General features: G+C 43.9%; 1 protein-coding gene across 3 annotated transcripts; it reads right to left on the bottom strand.

Moving 5' to 3' along the window:
* Positions 1–671: 671 nt before the first annotated feature.
* Positions 672–20,114, bottom strand: dpysl2b (dihydropyrimidinase like 2b). Of its 3 annotated transcripts, XM_028418443.1 has the most exons (15): positions 20,088–20,114; positions 19,354–19,781; positions 10,962–11,050; positions 10,579–10,763; positions 9,659–9,823; positions 9,186–9,247; positions 8,047–8,127; positions 7,656–7,724; positions 6,520–6,640; positions 6,282–6,438; positions 6,058–6,199; positions 5,799–5,969; positions 4,080–4,259; positions 3,798–3,963; positions 672–3,699 (listed from the first exon to the last, which is right to left on the bottom strand). In XM_028418443.1, the coding sequence occupies exons 2-15, from the start codon at positions 19,618–19,620 to the stop codon at positions 3,608–3,610; spliced, it is 1,947 nt and encodes a 648-aa protein (XP_028274244.1). In that variant the 5' UTR covers positions 19,621–19,781; positions 20,088–20,114; the 3' UTR covers positions 672–3,607. The 3 variants fall into 3 exon arrangements, with proteins under 3 accessions (XP_028274244.1, XP_028274243.1, XP_028274245.1); XM_028418442.1 differs by lacking the exon at positions 20,088–20,114 and having other exon boundaries at positions 19,354–20,024; XM_028418444.1 differs by lacking the exons at positions 19,354–19,781; positions 20,088–20,114 and adding an exon at positions 17,136–17,473.
* Between the last annotated feature and the right edge of the window lie 1,671 nt (positions 20,115–21,785).

Below are 21,785 nucleotides of genomic sequence, written 5' to 3'. Positions count from 1 at the left end.
CATGTCAGAGGTAGGAGAATTAGTATGTGATGGAGATGACAGCACTGCCACCTAGTGTAAAAGCCTCAGCACTCCTCCTTACTGCCTTCACAACCACATGTGATGTTGCAGTCATATAGATCATATGCGCCCTTCCTCCTGTGTCAGTTTTCTGTGACTGATCCATTTTCTCCACATCTGTGTGCGATTTAGCTTTTACATGTCACACCACCAGCTTATCTGCAGAAGTCAGTCTGGGTTACAAACAGTCTGAAACCACCGCAGTGCTGTTTGAGGTAAACCCCCCAATAACATCAGTCCTCACAGTATGCACACAGCAGCCCGACTCTCTCCTTATGAATATATTTGCTATTCCTATTTGTTGTAGTTTTGGTCTGGGGTTGCCATGGTTATGCTGCTGCCAACCTCACCAAACATGGCCGCCAACACTGAAAACAATGAAGGCTAATTAAGTGAATGCTAACTGAAGGGACGTTTTGTAGTTGGGTGACCTTTAGATATGGTCAGACAGGTGTAGCCACTACAAGCTAACTGAGAATAGCAGTTTAAGTAACTTAAGTATAGAAGAAAACATTGTGTTGTCCAGCATTAGAACATGTTGTTTCACCAGTAGCAAGAAAAAAGACAGATTTGTTTCCATTTTTCTCATTTTTTTAATTCTTTGAGTCCTTGTTTCTTTTTTTTCTTTTTTTACATCACCATCCGTGGGATTTGACACTTTTTTTTCCCCATAGTGAGCAAGCATCCCATAAACCCCCCACAGCCACCAAGACAAATACCATCACACGGTTTCACTTTCACAAAGGGGAGAGGCTTACAGAGGGGAGCAGGGTGGGGAGGGGAAGGAGGGTCAAGAAGGTGTTCAACAGCATCAACAACCTCAGAACAGGAAGGGAGGAAGCTCCTCTCAGTCTGCAGCACATTGCGTACATACATATCACTCATATATCATTAGCATAATATGGCATAGAAAAAGCATCCAAGCCGACAGAGCATTAAAGGAGTATAAGTGTGTGTATGTGTGTGTTAGTGTGTATGTGTGTAAACTGAGGAGGCATGGGACACGGCAAGGGTGCCAGCGTTGACAGCTAGTTTTTAATATCCAAGTCAATTCCTCAAGCACAGGCGCTGCATCACGGCAACGGCTGTCTGCTGTTTAGTCTGTGTCTCTGTGTCTGTGTGTGTCTGCAGTGCGCTTTCAACCCAAATAAATTCTTTTCCACACAACTCAGCACAGGATTATGTCGAAATGTTGCACCACTGTAACAGAATAATTAAAAAAATATGTGTGTGTGTGTGTACAAAGTTGTCCTAATAGCACCAGGTCAGACACATGTTGCTACTGGCAACCACCGATCTTGACAAGCGTTGCCATGACAAACAAAAAAGCAAAACCCCATGAGAGTGGAGGGGTCTATCACCACGGCAACAGCCAGAAACAACCAAAGAGCGAAGGCGGGAAAGAGGGAGGGAGGGAGGGAGGGAGGGAGGGGAGGAAGAGAAAGAAAAGGGAGACAGAGAGAGCTTGCAGCCAAACTGTTAGTGTTAGTGTTTGTGCACATCACTGCCAAAGGTAATGGTGCAGCAAAAGTTTAGGCAGCAACAGGATGGATCATGGTCAGGGAACGGTAAAAACTCCTCCTGACTTACAAAAACCTTGTTTTGTGAAGTGTAGGTTGCCGTGGAGATGGAGTTTCCACTTCCAATTCCTATCTCGTCTCATCTCTGAATGCTTCAGAGACATGCATTTGTTACCCCCACCCCCCCCGATCCCCCCCAGCCTCAGATTCTTTAAATACATATACCATTTGTAACGCTGACAGACTTCGCCTTCTACAGGATCAGGGGCGAGGAGGAGGTTGAAAGCACAAACAGAGAAGAGGTCTACGTTGTGTGTATATAAATGTGGGGCCAGCAGCAAAGTGTAAAGCCCAGTCTAAAGCTTAGACTAGTCTTAATCTCTGTGTTTGCATAACTGGCCCCTGTGTGAGAGCTGTGTGTCGTGTTTAGTCAGAAAGATGGAGACCAAGTTAACAAAGCGTGAAATCAGCTCGTCTTGGTTTAACTGAAACCAGGTTGTTCCAAAAAAAAAAAAAAAAAAAAAGAACAAGAACATTTGAACGCTGAGAGCAACTGGTTAAGGAGTGCTGTCCGGGAGCGTGCTGTGCGTGTCCCATCCCTCACACATCATCAACACTGCACACTAGTCAGAATTACAATAGCTCATGTCTACTTTCAAGCGTAAATCAATAGTGCTCAGCCCTTAGGCACCTAGTTACAGAATGACACTAAAAAGCAGTTTGACAACAAGTTAAAAACTCTAAAACATTTCAAGATATCGAGCATTTTTCTGCTTTATAGGGGGCTCTGTTGGAAGAGCAGGCCCTACGAAAGCGCAAAGTCTGGCACCTTTGAATCGGTTAATCCTGGCTATTTTACATCTTTTTTTTTATCTTACATCCTTCACTTACCTCAATAAAAAGTACAACAAAACAAGACAATTAAATCAGACTATCATTACAACTTCTGTGGGTTCAGGCACATAAAGAGTAGAAAGAAAAACAGCTGATGAGTATAAAACGGTCACATTTGGAGGAGGAGAAACATTCCCTATGTAAATGCACTGCATGGTGATGGACGGTTATCAGATGCATTAAAAAAAATCTTAATTTGTGATTCTACAGGAATGCAGACAAAAACATGTTAGCTGCTTAGTAGATGGCACCTTCCCCGCACTTCTCTAAAAGGACGGCGACAAGAGTAAGGCAAGGAGAGGCTGTGTTTCTCTTTTCTCTGTGAACCTAACGATGAAGAGTAAAGCTACTACTAACTGTCTGCAATTTATTATGTAGCCCCAAAAACATGAGAGAGCCACTGCAGCCAGTCTGTAACCATGACAAAAGATTTTTCCAAACCTTAAGGCCCCCCCCCCTACCCTGGCGATGGATCAATCATCAATCATCAATCATCAAACATCGATGGCAGCCGTGAGTGACAGATACCAAAGCACTGAAATGCAACATAATGCAAATCACAGATAGTCAACAGCTTGAAGGAACTATGAGATTCTGCAAAGACTTTTCAATTTCAAGCAACCCGGCATTTGGCTTATTTAACATAACAACAATGGTTTTGTACCCATGCTCCATTATAACTAAAAAAAAACAAAAAAATAAACATCCTGCATCAACTTCTGCTTTTTCTTAACTGTGTTAATTCAGTTTTAGTCTCCTCAGTGAAAAAAACAGCAAAGCAAACATCAAATGGAAGAGAACGTATGGTATAAAAAAAACGGATGCAGTCAAAAGTGCTCAAATAAAGATCTTTTTTTTCTCTTTTTTCATCATATGAGGCAGACCTTTTTTGTGTCTAACTGTGTCCTCTAGGATCAGGATTAGAGGGAAGAGGAGAGAAGGTAGGTGAAAAACGCAGCAAAGGAGGAGGAAGAGGAGGAGGAGGAGGAGGAGGTGAAAGATCGAGGCTGACGCGTGGCCCGGGCAGGTGCTGTGAAGGGTTCCGTTCCCTCCGTGGTTTCTCGTTCAGCTCCTGTAAGACATCGTCCTTCCGCGGATCTTCATTTCCTCCTCGTTGGCTGAGCTGTGGAGCTCTAACCCAGGCTGGTGATGTTGGCCCTGCCGCCTGGAGGAGCCACGATGCGCTGGGTGGTCCGACGTGGGATGTTGTCATCGACCTGAGCTCCTGGGTGATCAAAAGGAGGCTTATTTGAATCAAGTAAAAAAAAAAAACCAGTAACATCAGCTAAGCTCCAGTTATGGATCGATGGTGATGTGACTGACCGGATAGGCTGAAGCCGGACTGGTGCAGGTTACGGACGGGCTGGCTGGGCTGCTTGGCGGGTGAGGTCTTGGCAGAGGAGGCAGGAGTCATGGTTTTGGGAGTGACGGACACCTCGCAGACCGGACCGTCATACAGTCCCCTGGGAACACCTCTCAGCTCAGCCAGCTGCATTGTGGGAAATAAAACACAAACAATGATGTCGAATGAGGGAGACTCAGGGCCGTATGTAGGCAAAATTGCAGACAGGTGGCTGTTTTATAAACAAGTAAGCCGTAACGCACCCTGCTGCGAGCTTTTATCCTCTTGTAGACATAGTCAGGGAAGGGTTTACGAGCCACAAAGCGCCCAGTGCCCTCTGTGGCGTTGAGTTTGCCCTCTTCCAAGACGATCTTGCCCTGGCTTATGACCACCAGAGGCCCACCGCGCACCTCTGTGCCTTCAAAGATGTTGTACTCCACAGTCTGTGAAGAAGAGAAGAGCAAAAATGTCATTTAGACCTTTGTCATCTTGTTTTGTTTATCCAAATCCACTCATGTTTAGTTGAGAAAGTGACAGATTCTCAGGACACCATGTACGTCAATGACCAGGTACCCAAACTGTAACCATAACGTCCTCGGGAAAATATTTTTACATGGGTTTCTATATGGAGTCATCAGAAAATAGTGCAGGTTTAACTTCTCCACTGGTTTAAGTTTTCAGTCCTAGAAAAAACATTTGAAGGATCTGACTTTACCCAGTGAATTATTGTGCACTCCACTCCCTGTGGCATCTCTAAAGATACAAATGTCCGGTCTGTGCGTTTTAGATTAGAAGCAGCAGGTTGAAGTTCATGTCCGACAGCCGGCAGCTGTGTTCCTGTGATGTTTTATTACAGCTGCCTGTGCCTCCTAACACCAGCGCTGGCACGTTAAATCACAACCTTCAAAGCAGACATGTTATGATTCATATTCTCCATGTGATTTTCCTCTATCATCAGGATGATGTAACCTCCTGTAGCACATTGTGTATGCCCCCCTTTAGTTCACAGATGTATGAAAAACTTGACGTTTTCTTTTTTTTATCTGATTGCCAGTGCGATGCTGACGGAGTCCCATGTGAATCCAGCGTATAAAATTGCCAGAGCGGGTGGATTATTGTGCACTTGTGGAAGGAGCTTAACTGATTTAACTCGCTTAGTTTTCAAAGTGTTCCCTCTGGTTTAATACAAAAAAAAGGAAAGCAAAGCTAATCAGAGGGAGGAGGAGCTAACTGATGGGAGAGGAAGAAGAAGAAGAAGAAGAAGAAGTCTGTGTGCACGTGTGTGTGTGTGTGTGTGAGGACAGGAAGGATGTGGAGGTTGCTCTGAGACCACTTTTGGAAACCTTATGACTGCTCTCTCAAAAGCTGAAAGCTACCGGAGCTAAAGGCTGAGGTCATGGCAATTCTTGCAGACGCTGCCTGAAATGAGATCACCAGTAGGCTGGGCTATCCTATGACACACACACATACACATATATATGCACACACACTCCAAATGAGCAATTTCTCCCATGAACATCAGTCCGTCATTTTCTGACCAAGCGGAATAAAAGGAAACATGACAGAACATGGTATACACCACATCTCTCTCTCTCTCTCTCTCTCTTTCACACACACACACACACACACACATATATATAAACACATAGGGAGACATATGATTGGCCTGCTAACAATCAGAAATGATGTGTTCCAGTTCTCTGGCAGATTTTGGAAATGACATCACTCCCTCGACACTGTGTGAGGCCCACACCCTGTTCAGCAGGCAACAGTCATCCCATACAAGAGAAGAGTGGAGTAATACACCAGCTGGCTGTCAGCGGTTACACAAACTTAATTATTGTTCATCATAACCTCTATCACACATCGTTGCTCGTGTTAAGATGTGTGGTTTGTAGTCTTGGACTGAGTGTAGTCCAGGCAAACTACACAGAAGGCTTTAATCCTTGTATTTTTGATGTATTCATGAGTGGAGATCATACCGAGTTATGGGTCTTGGCAGAGATGATCTTCGTGACATCTGGGTCCCAGAGCACCAGATCGGCGTCTGAACCCACAGCGATGCGGCCCTTGCGGGGGTACAGGTTGAAGATCTTGGCGGCGTTGGTGCTAGTCACGGCCACAAACTGGTTTTCGTCCATCTTACCCGTCACCTGAGAGCAGGAATAGAATGGTGGTGACCATCTTTTGTTGCATTCAGTGTTTTCATTTTATCGTTCTTGAAGCATAAGGGCTCCTTACCACACACTTGTCCCAGATGATAGACATCCTCTCCTCGGTGCCATTGACGCCCTCAGGAATCAAGGTGAAGTCGTCTTTACCCACAGCACGCTGGGCAGTGTTAAAGGTACAGTGTGCACTTCCTGTCACCTGCAGGTCACCACTGCAAAGAAAATACAAATATGCTCAGACAAGCAAAAAATGATGCCTGTGTGTGGACTCCTTGTGCTGGATCACACTCTCACCAGGACAGCAGGGAGTTGAGATAGTCTGGTGTGGTGGGGTCGGGGCTCAATGGAGGCGAGGTGATGTAAGCGGCCGCTTTGGCCCAGTTCTTGCTCCAGTAGTGTGAGCCGTCCGTTCCCAGGCTTGCGGTGATTGGCTCTCCGTAGACCACAGTGCCTGTAAAGTCCGGTGTCATTAAAACATCGCAGACTAAAGTTTTCTCAACACGCATGACAAAATTCTGTCTTAGCTTCTCACCCTTCTTCCTGGCCTGAGCGATGACATCAGCAGCACTCTTGCTCATCACCTTGGTGATGTAAAGGGGGCAGTTGGTCTGATTGGCCACAGTAACAGAGCGGTTTACTGCCTCTGCTTCCACCTACAGAACGATAAGGGTTTGATTGAGTAATGGGGCAGATTTAAAAAATGATCTGAGTCTAGTTCTTCGTCAGTATTATTTCTAGTGTTCACAGTCATATGAAATGCTAATGGCACCCTGTTGAAAATTGTTTTGCTTTCTTGCTAAAAATGGAAGATGTTGTGATGTTTACACCACTTCCACTTCAACATGCATATATTTCAGCGGAAAAGAACATTGCTCTCACTAGCATGGATAGTTTAGAAAGCACTGGAAAGCTATCCATATCCTAAAGTTAAATAGCCACTATATAGCTTCACTACTATAGCTTCATGTTTAAAATAATAGCCAGACAGGCTATGAGTGTTAATGATGATCTTCTAGATTTGAATTTTCTAAAATATCGAACTACTCCTTTAAGCGTGTTTATGTTCTAAAAATCTGTTCTCCATCCATGGCAATAAAAATAAGGTAAAACACTTAAGAGAGGCGTCTTTGGCAAAACAAACGCTGGAATCGTCCAGGCAGAATGAACACTGTGCAACTTTTGGATTATATTACATTTGTTATTTTCTTTGTCTCTTTAGCCCAGAGCGGTTAGATGAAATCATTAAAAATAATATCATAAATTACAATCAAGATCTGATTAACCCGAGTTAGGAACAGCACTACCATGGCAACTTGGAGAAATTGCTCTTTTACCTTGCCTCAGGAGTTAGATTAGAATTACACTTATAGAAAAATCCATTTTAGCAACACCACAGTGTGTGACGCCCTGTGTCCATCGGTACACTGACATATGTGGGATGTGTTCTTATCTATAATGGTTGTAGAGCAGGGATTATCATATCATTCCTGTGCAGGATGAGCGTGAAACGCCTGCAGCTTCAATATGAAACTGTTAAACACAGACAGCTGTGAAGGCTGCAAAGGTCACATCCTCTTGTAAGCAGTTTTTTCTGCCTTACTGCCCCAAAGTCAAAGCTGATATTCAGATGTGTCAGTCAGTGTCCGCCGTGCCGAAGCTCTGCCTCACCTCCTCAGGACGGCTCAACACGTGTCCTTCAGGCCCAGTGATCCCCTGCTCCAGAATCCTGCGCTGCTCCTAAACACACACACACACAAACCCCCATGGGAAATGTGAGCAGATGAGTCATGTGCAGGTGCACTCATGTTCCTCAGGCCCAGCCTTGGCACTGTAAAAGTAAGCATGGCCATGACCTCTGTGAACGTTCATCCTCATCTGTTGACCATTACAGTGAGAGCCTGACTGTAGATTAAATGATGAGTCACAGCCGTTGTTAACGACAAGCAGACCCCTATAAACATATAGCTTTATTTTAAGGGAAAAAAATAAATCAGGAAATCACATATAGTGTATGCTTGTTTGTCCACATGGCGTCTCATCGTGGTGTGAAGTGTCCTACCTCGGCTATGATGTCCCCATTCTCAGCGTGAACCTGGGCGATGGCTCCCAGATCGCGGATCACGCTAAACACCTCGTAAACCTGCAGTAAAGAGGAGGGCGCTGTTAAAAGCACACATTTAACGCATTTACTTCATTCACTACACAGTATGTTTGAAAAGGTGGCATCTCAGTATTTTGTCAAAATATTGTCTGGGATTAAAACCAATATTTTATATAAAAAACAGATTTAACTGATGTCAGGAAGCTTTATCTGCTTTGTTTGTTCTATCATATTAACATCGAGCACCAAAAGACGTGTAAACTTTCAGACTATAATCCTAACCTCAATACCCCTCAATCTCTGTGTGGTGTGCACATGGCTTGAAATTTTCACAGTGTGACGCCTCAGAAAACGCAATGCGGACAGAAAGGAAAAGCGACGTGCTGAATGAGTCATCATCTGCCAGCTGCCAAACACGCAACAATAAAGAACCATCAGAGTATGACATGGAAGAGAAAATGATAAACTGTGGCAGCACCGAGCTGCCAGCATTCCTCACGCAGGTGCAAAGACCATCCAGATCTGTTTCAGCACTGCTTTCAAGTGGGATTATTTCATTGTAACCATGAGTCATGTGCGATCTGCGGCTCGCTCTCCCAGGAGAAAACACACAGACAATCAGTGTGAGACGATGCTTGGCCAAGTCAAACAGACTCACACTGTAACTCACGCAAGAACAAGAGCAAGGGCCAAAATCCAGCCTGGGATATGGTTTTTATGATATTATAATGTCAGACTTATTGTAGGCTACCAATCCCTGTTTCCCTCCTCCTTCAAGGTATTACTGTCACTGTGCTGCCAGAAGAAAAAGCAGATACAAACATAATGAGGTGACTGCTTGGCAGTCTAATACAAACATACTAATGGTAGTAATGGGCAAGCTGAGAGCAATTTGTTATGTGCAGCGGGGAGTCTCCTGTTAAAGGATAATTCCACTTCAATCTATTTTAGTGCAGGAAATGCTGCACCACAAAGGTATCATTGCAGCGTTGAAGCAGATTATTTATTTGACGCTAGATCTTGTTTTTATCATTTGATTATCATCATTATGGATTCATATGAAAGAAATCAGTGACAAGGAAAAGAAGATGATCTACCTGAGCATCAGTAAGCTGGAACACATCTTTATATGCCAGGTAGACGAGGAAAGAGTTGACACCTGCAGGAAGATATAGGATGTAAATGTAAAAATCAGGCATAAGTTAGGAAGGTTGAAGTCATGATCTTAAAATGTCTAAAGTGTTTTCAAAGCAGTGCAGCTGCAGCAGACAAGCTCTCATTTACTGAAACTGAATGACAGGACACAGTAATGTGCAATCTGACCCCATGTTCAAGTGTGTAGTGAGCATTACTGCCTCTAGAGGGTGCTAGTGAGTGTCATGTTTCTATATTTTTTCTGCTACAAAGTTAATTAAAGTCTGATTTAAATACCTTATGTGGATGTGTTGATATAACGATATGTTTCAATCAGGCTATAAGACTGACAGTTGATTTAATCCTTTTAGGTAATAGAAGTAAATGTAAAGATGAGCATGTTAATTTGAGGACTGTGAGTTTTCCTTGGTCGTACCGTGATCCTTCACAAGTGCCTCCATCTCTTCCTGGATGCCCCTGTGCCACTCGGTGATGTCGACGTGCAGCGAGTAGTCGCAGCAGGACTTGCTGTCGGCCCACTCACGCCACTGCTCGAAGGACGAGATGAGGCTGACACCAGGCTCGGGTACCACATGGTCAACTGGATGCACACACATAAACACATAGAGCTACTAATATCTGTCATCCCTTAACTATTATTATTAATATTATCAAGTTAACCCTCATTTAATCTGCTCTGATTCCTGAATCCTATTTGTGTGTAATTGCATTTTAAGATTTGCCTCCGTCTCGCCTGTCTAATGGCATCGGTCATGTCACAGTCATGCTGCCACATCTGTCTGAGCCTGGCTGGGTCTGCAGCAGTCAGCTTTTAAGGAGTGCAGGGAGGGTTTGTTTTGCTGCCCAGGAGAGGGTGCTGTACCTGCTGAGTCAGCAGAGGGCGGGCCACTGTGACATTTAGACAAGACCTTTTCATTTTAGCTGTTTTCTTTTTGCATTACATCACCTTGGTTATTCTGCACAGTGTCATACAACCACTGTGAGAGCTGCAATAGAGAAATACGGGCTGTATATCAAAGCATTCATTTGTTTAATGTAATATGTAGCTCCAAGTAGAAAGACGGTTCATTTCACTCAGTATCTCCATCCATCATGGCTGGAAGTCATCAGACCAGATGGCCGGTTTCATATTTTGGCTCAGTCATGACCAGACCTGGCACAACTTCCTGCTTTCATTCAGACATTTTCAATTAAAGCCAATCAGTTAATGAAAAGTCACTGCAGGGCGGAAAGACGCACTGCAGACGCCGCAGTCAGCTTTGGATGAAGTGAAACTCAGACAGCAGGAGCTCTCTCTCTCTCTCTCTCTATCTCTCTCTGTTGAAAGGGACTCACTGATCATGGTGGTGCCTCCGGCCAGTGCGGCCTTGGTCCCCTGGTAGAAGTCGTCGGCGGACGTCATGCCTCGATCGGGCATCTGGAAACGAGTGTGCACGTCAACGCCGCCCGGCATCAGCATGCGACCGTGGGCGTCAATGGTTTTCACCCCACCGGGCACGATGAGGTTTTCCCCAATTTGTCTGAGGACAGACAAAAACATACCTTCCATTGGTACATAGCTACATTATGAAGCTGCTTACTATTACATTTCCATAGTCATCATTTATCTATATTTTGTATTTATTGCAATAGTGACAATAATGTAGTACAGATGTTTTTGGACCGAAACATAATTTAAAGTGGAATTTAAAAGAAAAAACTAAAGTAAGTGAACTCACTTAATGACTCCATCCTCCATGTAGATGTCAGCACAGAAGGACTGGTCATCGTTCACTATCTTGGCCCCTTTGATCAGGAGACGGTCACTCTGGAAAAACAATAATAGATGATTAGTCGCTGTGCATTTCAAAAACATTAAGTGTGTAATCAGAAAGAGATCAAATAAAGCTGTGGATTTTGGGGGATTTTTTTTTTTTAGAAACGCCAATAAAAATACGCTTACGAGGGTGAGTATCCGATTTGGACGCCGGATTAAGGGCGTTATAGATGAAAGACATTTTGTGAGATGTCACATAAAGAGGTGGATTGGCACACTCACAACAAAACATAAATACTCCAAACACGCAGCAGCCTCTGCGTGGCCTGTTTAGGCTGATAAGGAACACATGGCTGTAAAATGTCTTTCAGCTGATACTGGATTTCTTCCTCTGAATACATACAGATACACTCTCTTAATATGCTAATGCAAGGATGGAGGAGGGAGGTGTGATGTTGGGAGGGAGAAAGAGTTTTAGAGAAGTAGCATAATCTCTTCAAATCACTAAGAAGAAAGGTAGAACACCAAGTATTCTCGGTTGTGACAATAAAAGCCTGCAGACAGCCTGCAGACACACCCATCTGTGCTCTCAGTAACTGACATGAGAAAAACACCAATCAGAGCTCAGACTGTGTAATCAATCATCCATGCCTGCTGTGTGCCACTTGTCTCTGTGCAGGAGAGGAGGAGGAGGAGGAGGGAGAGAAGGGGGATTCTCTACAGCCTCTCACCCCTATACCCAACCCCTGCTGTCTCTCCCTGGAGTTACACCCCAGGGGCCCAGGCCCTCTCGTTCCAAAAAGGGAGTGGCAGCTCTGGTCACAAGGACTCCAGCATCCCCCTGCTAACAAAGGCTGCTCTGTTCAAGGCGCTGCAACTAGCTGCTACCAGGCCAGCAGCCCTGGCCCCCAAGCACAACTGCTGCTCTGCAGGCCCCGCCCTGCACCTCCACCAACACACACACAACTCACAACAAATATTACCTCATGCTTACAAATTGTTCTAGGCATTTTGTAGTAATCCAAGCGCACTGCCTCATGTACACAGAAAACAAAAACAAATATTGGAGCATGTAGAATTTAGTTTTTGAATCAGCCAGCGATTGGTCACTACATTACCCACAATGCAACACAACTATTAACAATTCTCAGCTGTCCTTTAGTAGAGTAGTAGACGGTGAGGTAAGTTTTATTTTTAGAATTATCATGTCCCTGGGGATCACAAAGTTAATTTTCAAATTGTCCTCAGTATGTTCTAAAGATATGATCACATCATGTGCTCCATGACCTGCTACTCATCTAGAGGCAGGGCAAGAGTGACACAGATACAGGAAATAACTTGTTTCTGACGTGCATCTGTTGCATAATGAACATTCATTCAACTCACAACTCCCTCTGGAGCCACAACCGCTCTTCCAATATCTCTGAAATCTGCAGGATCACCCTTTATTCTCTCGAGCGTTGGACTGTGGATCTGTTTAGGTGATAGGCAGCGTCATACTCATTCCTGAAATTCCTAATATCTCCTGTTTTAAATCTCTGCCTAATGCTAACAACATGTCCAATCAGGACAACAGTGTCACAGTACCCACACTTCAGCTGACTGCAGCAGATCCTGGGAATACTTTACAGCTATCATCTGAAAGGTGGGGCATGGACACACACACATTGACAGCAGTGACGAACTAATGCACACAAGCGGTGCGGTAATCTTCGATCTGAGTTGCAGAGCTGACCGCTCTGGTTGAGTGACTGGCCTCCCTCCAGCCCGCTGCTGGCCTGTTTTCAGCCCAACAACTGCTCTGAAATATGCCGTTACATCATGTGCCTCATCACGACTGTCATTATCACATTACTCTCTGAGGTTTGCCAAGAAGCTGCTCTTGATTTGACACTCGCATCATTTTCTTTTCAAGAACAATTACTCTTATTAGATCTGTAAAGTGGGACTGGTTTGGGTGAGCAAGAAGAATTTTCTGTGTGTTCTTAGCTTGAGCTGTATTTGCACAACAATGACCTGCCCTGAATCTGAATTGTTTGGAGCTCACAGGGGTTTGTGTGTGTGTGTGTGTTATTGTGTGATTGTGTGATTCCACTGGATCTGAGCCAAACATGACAGTGACCTTTCCTTCATGGGAACCTCTTACAAACAGGATGTGGACAAAGCTCAATGGCTCCACTGTTACTAAACTGCTGTATGTTCATTCCAGACTAAAATGTCACACCAGGCAAACATAGTTCCACGGGGAAATTTAAAACATTTTGGAGCTATTTTTATACTGTATAATAACTCATTCATTCATTTAGTGAAGCAATAACATCCCTTGACTGCCCAGTCCGACCTCCATCACCTTTGTAAACTCGACACATCCTGCTTGGAAAGCACAAGTGATGTAGGGGGGCGTGCATAAAAGAAAATGTTAACAGGATATAAAACTGAATTCTATGTGGAAACAATTAGTATAGTATTAGTATAGTCCAAACAACTCATAAAGAAGATTACTGTCAACATGGTAGGAAAGCCTTGTGTCAATAAAGTCTGCAACTTAACTCACATCTTGCTGTAAAATGCTAATGTGAGCAGCATGACGCAAAACAATGAGCTAAAAGAGGCTAAAATGTACAACACAGTTTTGAAGAATTGCACATTTAAGTGAAATTTATCTTGCATCATTAAAAGCAACCCATGTGATATTTATTTATTATTATTTATGAAAACTGTGGCAGCTTTAAAGCCAAAGCGGAGGGGTGTGCTGATGCTAGGCGCTGCTGAGTGTGAGAGGAACAGGCTGATGATGGACTGTGTTTGTATGGATTATTCATCCACTGTTGCCAGGCAGATCAATTATTACGATTATTAAAATCATAAAACTAAAGCAGGTGTGATCCAACTCCGCCGTCAGAAAGAGAAGCCTGGTGACTGAGGAAACTGACTTTCAAAAAAAACAAAAAAAAAACTCAGGGCACAAATAAGCTTTGGTGCATTGCAAACGTCTGCCCATGCTGGATGTAACCCGGCAACGTTGTGTGTTGTTGTCCAAAATGGAAAATATCCTGGGAACATTTGTGAAGTCAGGTAGAGAATGCTGCCAGGTCAGACATTCAAACTATGATTTATGCGTGTTCTGGATTAGTCTAAAAGCAGCCTGCTACCAAAAACTTCTCTGTTCATGTTCAGACAGCTGCAGGGAAAACAATCTGATTATCTTCTGTTTTAAATTAAGTGGAAATAAAGTAATTCCAGTGCGATAATATGTCAACTAACACCAACCTGGCTGCAAAAACACAGCTTAAGCTGAATACACGACGATGTCTGAGCTATAATTTTATGCCTTGTTTGTAAAACAGACACTAGGATGAATATATTGCACCAATTCAAATCAAAGGACAAATTAAAGTTACAGTAGAGGATGTTTTCGTTTTACATTTGTGCACAAAATGCCATTTAAACTTTCTTTCAGAATACTAAAAAAACTTATCAGAAGTTTCACTTCTAAACTCACTGACCTCACTGTGTTGTTTACAAAGCACATAGTGCAGCCAAGTTCTTGTGCTCACATGCAAACACACTCTGTGACTTTTTATGAATGTAGGATGATGTTGAGTTTTGGAGCTGCTGGGAGGTGTGTGTGTGTGTGTGTGTGTGTGTGTGTGTGTGTGTGTGTGTGTGTGTGAAGAGACAGCGCCCCAGGCTGCTTCACACACTGTGATAGCACAGCAGGATGAGGAGCCAATACACACACACACACACACACACACACACACACACACACACACACACAAAATGAGCCATCACCAGGGACAACTACTGTACTAGAGGTGTACTAACAGACTACTTAGTGATCCCCTCATCCGGCGAGGATTCTTGTATAGTCACAGAGACTTTAATCCAGGACAGTCTTATTATAGCTTTAGTCTATTTTTACCGTCCCCTCCCCTTCAGCTTTTACACCAGATGTGCCTTTACTTTTCTAAAAAAAAAATACTTTTCTTTTATCTGTATTTATAGCCAATGCAAAGCATTTTAGGTCAAGCAGCCCAGACGTCATTTCATCTATTAACGATCAATAGAATTTAGTTTGAAGCTTCTCAAACCATATTCCATTTACAATATTCAGCAATAACGTGTGAGAAATGTTATTATTAAACCTAATGACACATAGGAGCTTGACATTTTGACTGCTGTAGCAGCTTAGCAGTGTGAATCTGGACCTTCCAGTTCCAGGTGGCCAACTTGCAGCAGTTCATTCATATTTGATGAGACCTGCCTTAAGTACATCCCTGTCTGTGCAGCTGACCCAACTCCATCTGCCAAAGAGCCGGCTGCATATGTGTTACATGGCCACCAGCACTCCACCCATAATGACTGAAGAATGAGCAGGACGGATTCATATTCAGCCTAATATGTAACGTAAACTGATTAAGCTTGGGGTGTGCAGACAGACGAGGAACACACAGAGGTCCTTTTGTCTCCGCTTCAGCTTTTTCCTGCTTAGGTTTTATTCAATTTAACCTCATTAATTTCCTCTGTGGCATCCAGTCTAATAAACCCATCCACTCCTCACACTGTGAAGAAGGCCAGCAGCGTGTGAGGTAAAAGACACTCCTATTCAGCAGCCCTCGTGCAACGCATTCACCATGCTCCTCCCTGATAGAAGTTCATGACTGATTGAAATACAACATGGGTGCCAAACCTCAGAGAAACCAGTTCTCTGATTCTCTGACCTGTTTTTTTTTTCTTTCAGGCACTGTTTAAGAATAGGCAGTCTATCCATTTAGGGTCTTACTTAATCGCTGTTGGGACTACAGCACCTACTCTAATCCTCAGATCTCTCTACCAACCAGCTGCTGCGTCTTAAGAAGTGCAGAGAGAGTATGAAAGCAAAATGTTTTCACTGCCGCAATTATTATTATTACAATCCATCCACGATTGGCTCCAATTGATCAGCCACTTCTGGTGACATCAATGTCATAGAGTGTGTGAAACCGGCTACCATCTTCTGTCTCTGTGTTGATGAGCAGGTTTATATGACAAAATCTGTCACACCACTACTACACAATCTCCATGAGGAGTCCACCTTAGTGACAAACAAGTACAAATAAGAGTAATGGCCCCTTATCCTGTGCAGGAGCCATCATGTGTTCCAAATCATTCCTCCCCCTGATGTCCTAAAGTGACTGAAATGTCAACATGTATCTGTCTCTCTGGATAATAACTCATATAGGACATTTTTATTTCTGGTTTATCTCCATCCTCTGAGCCTTTTTTTCAACATTTTAACCCAATTATCTTAGTGAATGAAAAGGCAGTGACCTCCTTCCTGATCAGCTCTGTCTGTATGCATCCTCCCTTCATTACACAGCTGAAAGAGAAACATGGAAGGAAATAGGACCCACTGTCCCCTCCCCTCCCTTTCCTCGCTCCCCTCCCTTCCCCTCCCTATTCTCTACTTTCCATTGAACCACCACCATCCCTGCAGCCCTGCTATGAATCCAGGGGAAACGACCTGCACCACAAAGACACAGTTAATTAATCTGAAACGACTCTATCAAGGTGAAATAAAAAAAAAGGCGCTGGTGTGACAAAGTGAAAAGGAGAGCGTAAAGAGGAAGAAGAAAAAAATCCAGCCGGGTACTGAGTGTTACAGCGGATGCAGGGAAGCATTTGCTCCACCAGTTGGTGTGCAGTGATACCCGGCCACCAGACACACCGCCTAACAAAGACCACCGGCGTGAACTGTCAGCAGGCGCGCCACGGACAAAGAGTGGAACACCGTGAGTGGAAATAAAAACATTCTAACCAGCTCAGTTTTTTTAGAGCACTTGTCACAAAGATGCTGCAAAAAAATCTATAATTTATCAGCCTCCACACGCCATCAATGACTTCTGTGCCTTCCATACCGACACAGATTTCTAAATAACCCCACAATGCATCAGCAAAACGCTCCTCAGAAAACAACTCGTGCCCTGAGGCTCAGATCTGTCTTGGAGCGCAGCAGCGGCGGCGCGGCGCAGGCACCATGCCGCCCCCGGTGACATCCTGCACCCACACCCGCAGGCCCGACACGACCCGACACAGGACACCAGACTCCATTTATCCCTCCGCTACTTCAACATTACAGCAGCCGAGCACTCACTGTGATGCGGGGGATATTTTTCTTGCCCTGATAGCCAGACATCTTCACCGGTGGTTCGTCTCGCGTTGCGCCGTGGACCGCTATCAATGCAACGGGTTTGTGCGGATTATTGCCTGCCGCCGGTTTCTAGTGAGGATGACGGTGATGGTTGATGATGAAGAAGCCAAAATGGTCGCAGGCGATCTTTTGGGAGGCCACAATAGCGTGTGGAAAAGACTCAAAACTATATCACAACTCGCGTCCTGGCAGCCTCCCCGGTCTCCGCCGATGCACCAAGCCTTTCCTTCCCAGACGGAGTCAGACAAGAGGGAGGAGGGAGGGACCGCTAGCGAGCCTCTTCCCCATAAAAGAACCCCACGGAGCATGCGCAGAGCCTCGCCCTGCTCCATTGACAGGACAGAGCCGCTAATGCCATCAATTGCTCTCCCCGGATTAGGAAAAGCAGAGAGTGCAGCCTGCTAACATCCACCGAGTGAACAAGTGAAGGAAGAGCGAGCAGCCATCTTAACACAACTCACTTTATCTGATGGCTTAACACTACAGACTGATCATTTTATCCGTATCCAGTATTTGTGTCATGACACAAATTAAAGGGACATATTTTCATGGGCATTGCAGAGTTTTGCAGATTACTCCTCAGTGTTCTCAGAACTAACTACATGGTAATCTCATGCATGGGTAGAAAATAATCCCACGAGGTACACAACAAGCTATGTGGAGTAATAATTTCTAAAAAAAAAAAAAAAGAGAGAGAGAGAGAGAGAGAGACATCACTATTTAGTTTCTATGTTGTGTTTTCTGGTGCACCTGTGAGCACAATAATCTGTCTAGTTCCATTATAATGAAGAGCAGGCAAAAACATAACAACAATTTAGATGGATGAATAAGGAGAGGAGGCTAGAAAATATGAATGGGAATAGATGATTTGAAGGTAAACTGGCCTTAAACTCAGTTTTAAAAAGAAGCATTTCATGAATTATTATTTGTTTGTAAGCAGAAAAACATGTTGCTTTAGAAAATTAGAGGCCAATAAAAAATAAGTGACTGATATGAGGTGAAAGACTGTCATTTATAGTTATAAAAGCAGTTCAAAACTACAAATAAATGTCACTGGTTCATTATTTTAGTTGAATAAAGGCAAAAATCCACAATAATGTAGCTACATGTATCATATTTTTAGTATTAAGAACATTCATGTGTAAAGGCTGTTGTTTGATATGCTGATTTTAACTGGTATTTATAATTTTCACCTAATATTGCACAACCCTGTGTGCGAAATCTGAAATACTCAAGTACAAGCGTCTCAAAGTAATCCACTCGTGTCATTCACATTCAGTCAGTCATGTCAGTCCAATATCTCTGCTACAGCCTACAAACATCTCCTCATGTATTGCATCTCTTTTATTATTGATAAGCAAATCACTTCTAAATGCATATTCTTGTGTCAGTGAATAGCATGCTGTACATACATGTATAGGACTAAAGAGTGCTTGTGTGGCTAATGCTTCCAATCAATATGTAAGATGAAACCAGGGCCCAACACCACCGCCCAGAGCTTTTAACAGCATCCTGAGCACTTCAATATTAAGTAAAGGAAGTACTGATGCTGTTAGAGATGACGGCCTGTCACTAAAACCTCAACAACTGCCCGAGAAGAAGCAGAAAAGTTGAAGGACATTCCTGCAAGTCATGCAGAGATCATCTCCACACCCTCACTGCTGCACCTCAAAAGAATAACAGACCCCCACCCCCACACACACAACCCCCATAGGACAGGGATGCTGCAAAGGAGCAAAGAATCCACTGCTTCATGAATCTTAACTGTTATTGATTCCACCAACAAGCATGAGTGCAGATAACACATATTCATGTCAGCTTCTTTTCCTACTTAGCAGGTGTTTGCTCTTCACCGTCATGTGCAGCAGAGAGCCGCCTGACAGAGCCACTCCCTCTGGCAGCTCTGCATGGTGGCCCCTCCACACACTCTGTTACATCACTGTGCTTTCTGGGAAATGTAGTCAGGGCAAGTTGTCTGGCTGTGTAAGCTTAACCAAACTCATCTGAGTGGCTGTAATGAATGGCTTTTGGATGAATATGGCGCAAAGAGGTGAAGGGTTAGTTAAAAGAGTTTAGAAAAAAACAAAATGATGCAGGTTGAAAGAAAGAAAGAAAAATAGATGGAAACACATACACATGTAAAAAATACCATAGAATTTACCCGCTTATCGTCCAGATTCTGTAGAACCTCCTTGCCCGTGCTCTCCCTTATCTCCACCTTCCTCGGCTGGGAGATGTCGGTCTGTCGGTCAATGACTCGGCCGTCACTCCTGCCCCTGCACGCCGAGAGCGCATCAAAGTCCAGCGTCTTGCTGTCCGAGGAGCCTTCCACAGGGCAGAACATGCCACAGAATTTCTGCCTCGGCCTGGCTGGGCTGTCAGAGCCCATGCTCTTAAAAAATGCTGGCACTTCCCCGGCGGTCGACATGCCTTGCAGGCGTCGGGTTGTAAGGATTCACTGGGTGTAGCTGCACAGATGCTCAGAGTCTTAGCGTCCTTTCTCTGTGTATGTGTGTGTGTTTTTTTTTCTTCTGCTCCACACGCCTGGACAGCCACCGCCTTCGGGGTTTGCAAGCGCAGGTGGTCGCACTGTGACAAAAGCGCAAAAAAATCTGTAAGGCTAATGCTGCATGAAAACACTCCCACTGTACAGACACAGACGCATCTAGGGAATCTATCTAGGAAAGAAAACGACAAAAAATCCTCCTCCGTTTTCTTGTTGTATGAGCTCAACAATTTTGAATTGCTTACTCATGAGTCTAATTAGCTCCTCGCTTACAGCCAATACCCTTCAGCGAGTTACAAGTCTGCATGAGGGAGATACCTACAGCTATCTTTGTCAAAATAAGAACCCAATAAGCTATAGGGGGAGGATGTTTTCCGGTGAGAGATTACCTGTAGCCTGTATCCAGAGACTGGCGCTGCCAGGAGCGCATCAGATCTGACTCTCCGGAAGTGATGGTTCCCTTTTTTTTTCCTTGTCCAAACTGAAGCCTCTCCTAAAAGCTCTAATCCATCCGGACAGAGCGACCAGCCTGTCAGGGGGACTAGAAGCTGCGCGTAATGCAATAAGCAGAGCATGTCATACAGTCTTTTCATGTCACTGTGGGGCGTTGCTGTCTGAAGTTTTAAAGGTCAAGAGAGATCAGCACCACGGACAGTTCCGCCAAAAGTCACACCCAGTACAACAATGAAGGGCGCTGTCCCTTCAGCACCACACCCAACCTGCACTTCATTCATTTAGATCCACACATATGCAGAACATGGAATTGATGGTTATTTCTTTTTTTCTGTTTTATTACTGCAACTTCTGACAAGATTCTGATTTGTGCTCTAAGTGTGTGACCTTACATTTTCCCACATGAGAACATCCACCAACCAAACCTATGAGGACAAAATACAAGTACGTAGTTTTTACCTTATTAACATGGTCTGCTATTTTCTACTTCAAATGCACACAGTAAGCTGATATGTATAGAATCACACTGAAGGATATATATACTGTGTCATATCGATCATATTGATCTCTGTGGAACTTCAGATATCAGGAGGTAGACAAAGAAAATGCTGAATCACAAAGAGTTTCTAGCTTGTGACAACTAGAACTGAGTGTAATAGAAACTTGAGCGAGCATTTTTATCAGGCTCAAAACACAACTCCCTGTCATTTTTCAGTTTGCCAATCTTAACTGATTTAACAAAGATGTATTCTGTATCATTTCTGTTGCAAAAAAATTGCAGCTAGAGTTTTTTTTTTTCAAAGGCATCAGTCACTGGTGTCATTCATGATTTATGTCTTAGGTGGAAGCTATTTTTTAATTGTTCTTACTCTGTAGAAATCAACATACTTGCAAACAGGCTAAACCTTCTCAGAAAGCATAATTCTGGGCACCACACTTCAACATTATTTTTATTATTTGTGATGCTGGTATTATTAAGTATTATTTGCAGTATAGTGACAGCAGCACAAGTCAAAGCACCTCTCAAAATATTGATATTCTCTCTGGGTTCAAAACTCCCAACACTTGCTGTTACCCTGATATTGATTATTACCCCTGCAAAAGCCTGCACCACTAACTCCTGCTTATACCGGTGTTTTCAGACTTTGCACACTAGACACTTTTTAGCCTCAGATTGTCTTCTCCCACACGATTATAATTCATCTGGTGCACTTTGCTCTGCTGTCTATCTTTGCAGCCAAATAATGCACAGCCTGTATCTCTCACTCACAGCAAACTGAACATTCAGTGATTTTCAATGACTATTTATTACAGAGGATAAATGGATATGAGGTATAAATAAATCAGTGCTGCATGGTGATCAATGAGAGTTCTGTCTTACATCACTGCACACAAAAGCGTTCCTGCACAGTAGGCCATGGAAAACATTTTACCACTGAGTCCATGTCGGCCCAGTTTCCATAACAACATAGTGGGCAGCAAATGGCTTTGCTACTATTCCCTCTCCCAGAGGGCTGTGAGGGCCGCTGTGTGTGTGTGTGTGGGCTGTGAGGACCACTGTGTGTGTGTGGGTGGTCGCCTATGACACTGAGCACCCACCAGGAGTCTGATTTCTTAATGTCAGAAGTGGACTC

The sequence above is a fragment of the Parambassis ranga genome, chromosome 12 (genome assembly GCF_900634625.1).
Source record: "Parambassis ranga chromosome 12, fParRan2.1, whole genome shotgun sequence".
NCBI classification, from domain to species: domain Eukaryota; kingdom Metazoa; phylum Chordata; class Actinopteri; family Ambassidae; genus Parambassis; species Parambassis ranga.
The sequence above is the reverse complement of the archived record's forward strand: the minus strand, read 5'-3'. Positions and strand labels throughout refer to the sequence as shown.

Bases quoted from the DNA above. Each gene is read 5' to 3' on its own strand.
- dpysl2b (XM_028418443.1), bottom strand. From the start codon at position 19,620: ATGTCGACCGCCGGGGAAGTGCCAGCATTTTTTAAGAGCATGGGCTCT. The intron at 10,764-10,961 runs GTGAGTTCACTT...GTCTGTCCTCAG, and splicing joins ATGGAGGATGGAGTCATTAA to ACAAATTGGGGAAAACCTCA. The intron at 9,824-10,578 runs GTGAGTCCCTTT...GTGTGCATCCAG, and splicing joins CGGAGGCACCACCATGATCA to TTGACCATGTGGTACCCGAG.